Consider the following 2,599-nt stretch of genomic DNA (forward strand, 5'->3'; position numbering starts at 1 on the left):
TCCTCAGGCCAAGCCACAACTTGCAGATGCTGCTGAGCCCCTGTGGCTGGGCCAGCGCCTCCCACAAAATCAACCACTTGAGAGTAGAGGACAATCTGGGACATCCATCCTCCTGAAATAAATGTGGAGACACCACTCCATGATGACATGGTGGGAGTCACAAGGAGAGGGGAACACTAAGGGCCTCTGCCCTCATAGATCTTCAGTTCAGCTAGACCCCTCAGATGCAGAAATACAGGAAGTCAGCTCTAGGGATCCCTAAAATAGGACATGTGACAAGGGGGGTTGGCTGGTGGCAGTCCCTGTGTGTGTTCCCACCATAATGATTAACAGTCTCCCTTTCCTTATTGAAATTGTCCCAGTTACAAAAAATTACATGGCTACCTTAGACCTTGACTGCAACTTCCCCTTGCTAAGTCCCAGTTCCCCCTCTGTGAGTCAGGCTACCTGACCCCTCTATGGGGAGGTTGGATGCTAAGGTGATTAAAGGGTGCACAGTGACTGCTCAGCCCTGACACAGGGTGGAGGCTTCACGTCAGCTCCCTGTGGGAGTTCAGAGCAGGCTGTTGGGCTCAAAGAAGGCTCTGAGGAAGAGAGGGAATTGCAGTAATTCTAAAACCCCTGACTCATGGCACCATAGGGAGGTCTGCTTGGGTCTAGGCAAATCTGCCCTGGGTTCCATACAAATGGCACCTCACAGTGCTCTGCAAAGGGACCCTGGGACTTATTAGGGGTGTTGAGGACTATGGACCGACGGGTGGGGATGGAGACCAGAATAAGTCACCCAGCCAAGCCTGGAGTGGCCAAAGGCTGAGTGTGGGTCCAAACAGGCTTCTCAGAGGGCCTGAGCGAAGTCTTAAAGAACATGTTGTGAGCGCTGTTTTGAATGTATTTAACATGCATAACCAACAGTGAGCTACTGTATAGCACAGGGAACACTGCTCAACATAAGGTGGCAGCCTGGATGGAAAGGATGTCTTTGGGACAAGGATACGTGTATATGTATGACTGAGTCCCTTTACTGTCCACCTGAAACTTCAAATACTGTTAATCAGCTATACTCCAAAACAAAATTAAAAGTTTAAAAAAAGAGCTGGTTTTGGGAACCCAGGAGAAGAACAGGCATTCTCTGCAGAGAAAACAAGGAGCAGGAGTCAGAAGGAAAGAAACAGAGAGTGGGAGGAGAACCAAAGGACGCTCTTGTTCTTTTCTAAAAAACTGTATTGCAGTATAACTGATCTTCAGTGTTGCCTTAAGTTATGCTGCACAGCTAAGTGATTTAGCTGTACATATTTAAATATATTTTTATTAGTTAATCAGTAAATATTGAATATAGTTCCTTGCACTATAAGTAGGACTTTGTTACTTTTCTGTATATTATTTTGCATCTGATAACTCCAAACTTCCAATCCTCCCCTCCCCACACTCCCGAATATGTCAGTCACACGACTTGGCCCTTTTTGGTTTTGGATGAACCCTCATATCCCCAGCTGCTGAGAAAATCACCTGATACTTACAAAAAAAGGGAAATAAAATGAAGAAGTGTGTCAGGTCTGGATACTGAGGAGGGAGTAGCAGGTAAGCACACAGGCTGACTGGTGTATGTCTCTAACTCCCCCAGGATAAAAACTCCTGCATTAGCATCTTTCAAGGGGGCCTAGAAAATCTCTCTCCAGACAACTGGCTCTTGGGTGACGTCTTTCTGAGGCAGTACTTCTCAGTTTTTGATCGAAAAAATGAAAGGATTGGCCTGGCTCCGGCAGTGTAAATGCTTGGACTGTTTCAGGAATCAAGCAGGCGACTCCTAACACACACTCGCTCACACTAGGGCACTCCTGCCCAGCGATGCTGGTGAACTGTGTTTGGTGCTCTGCAAACTCTATTCTCAGTAAAGAATAAAATGTTTCACTCTTAATGGTGCTAAAACAAATGGGTGCCTCTTTTTGGGTCTGGGAGGTGCATCATAATCAGGGAGGATCTAGAACCAAGTCTGAACCACTAGGGAGAGGAGCTCAACTCCAACTGATTTCAAGGAAAGGGGAGACTTTTCATAAGAACACTGGAGATCGTGTACATAGGAACCAGAGAAGATAGAAAGATCTCAGTGACTGGACCCAAGAAATCAGAAGTCATCAGTTCTCTCTTTCTCACCCTCGCTCTTTCCCCTCTTTCCTTTGTATGTCTAGCCTGACAGCTTTCTTCCTTAAGGCTTCTACACCTAGTGAGGGAGACCAGAGCTACATGCCTTAGGGTTTTTATCCCTAAGGCGTCTAACCCATAAGGAAAGAAGCTCATAGTCTTGAGGGTTCAAGGGAGTGCTCTGACTAGTCCACCTCAGATCACATGTCTGTATGGTATCTCCAATTTTCTTGAAGAGATGTCTTGTCTTTGCAATTCTATTGTTTACCTCTATTTCTTGCACTGTTCACTTAAGAAGGCTTTCTTATCTCTCCTTGCTCTTCTCTGGAAGTCTGCATTCCTTTGATTTTAACTTTCTCCTTTGCGTTTGCTTTCACTTCTCTTCTTTTCTCAGCTATTTGTAGCCATCCCCAGATAACCACTTTGCCTTCTTGCATTTCTGTTTCTTGGAGATGGTTTA

General features: G+C 45.7%; 1 protein-coding gene across 1 annotated transcript in view; it reads left to right on the forward strand.

Annotated features, from left to right (window-relative positions):
• The window catches only part of LOC104988352 (pregnancy-associated glycoprotein 2-like), a 9,413-nt gene extending 7,645 nt beyond the window's left edge, over positions 1 to 1,768 (forward strand). The window contains 2 exon segments of the mRNA XM_010839637.1: positions 8 to 83; positions 1,622 to 1,768. Of these exon segments, the coding sequence (XP_010837939.1) occupies positions 8 to 83; positions 1,622 to 1,768 (223 nt within the window).
• Positions 1,769 to 2,599: the final 831 nt, after the last annotated feature.

The sequence above is a fragment of the Bison bison genome, unplaced genomic scaffold (assembly GCF_000754665.1).
Source record: "Bison bison bison isolate TAMUID 2011002044 unplaced genomic scaffold, Bison_UMD1.0 scf7180017864124, whole genome shotgun sequence".
Taxonomy (NCBI): Eukaryota; Metazoa; Chordata; class Mammalia; order Artiodactyla; family Bovidae; genus Bison; species Bison bison.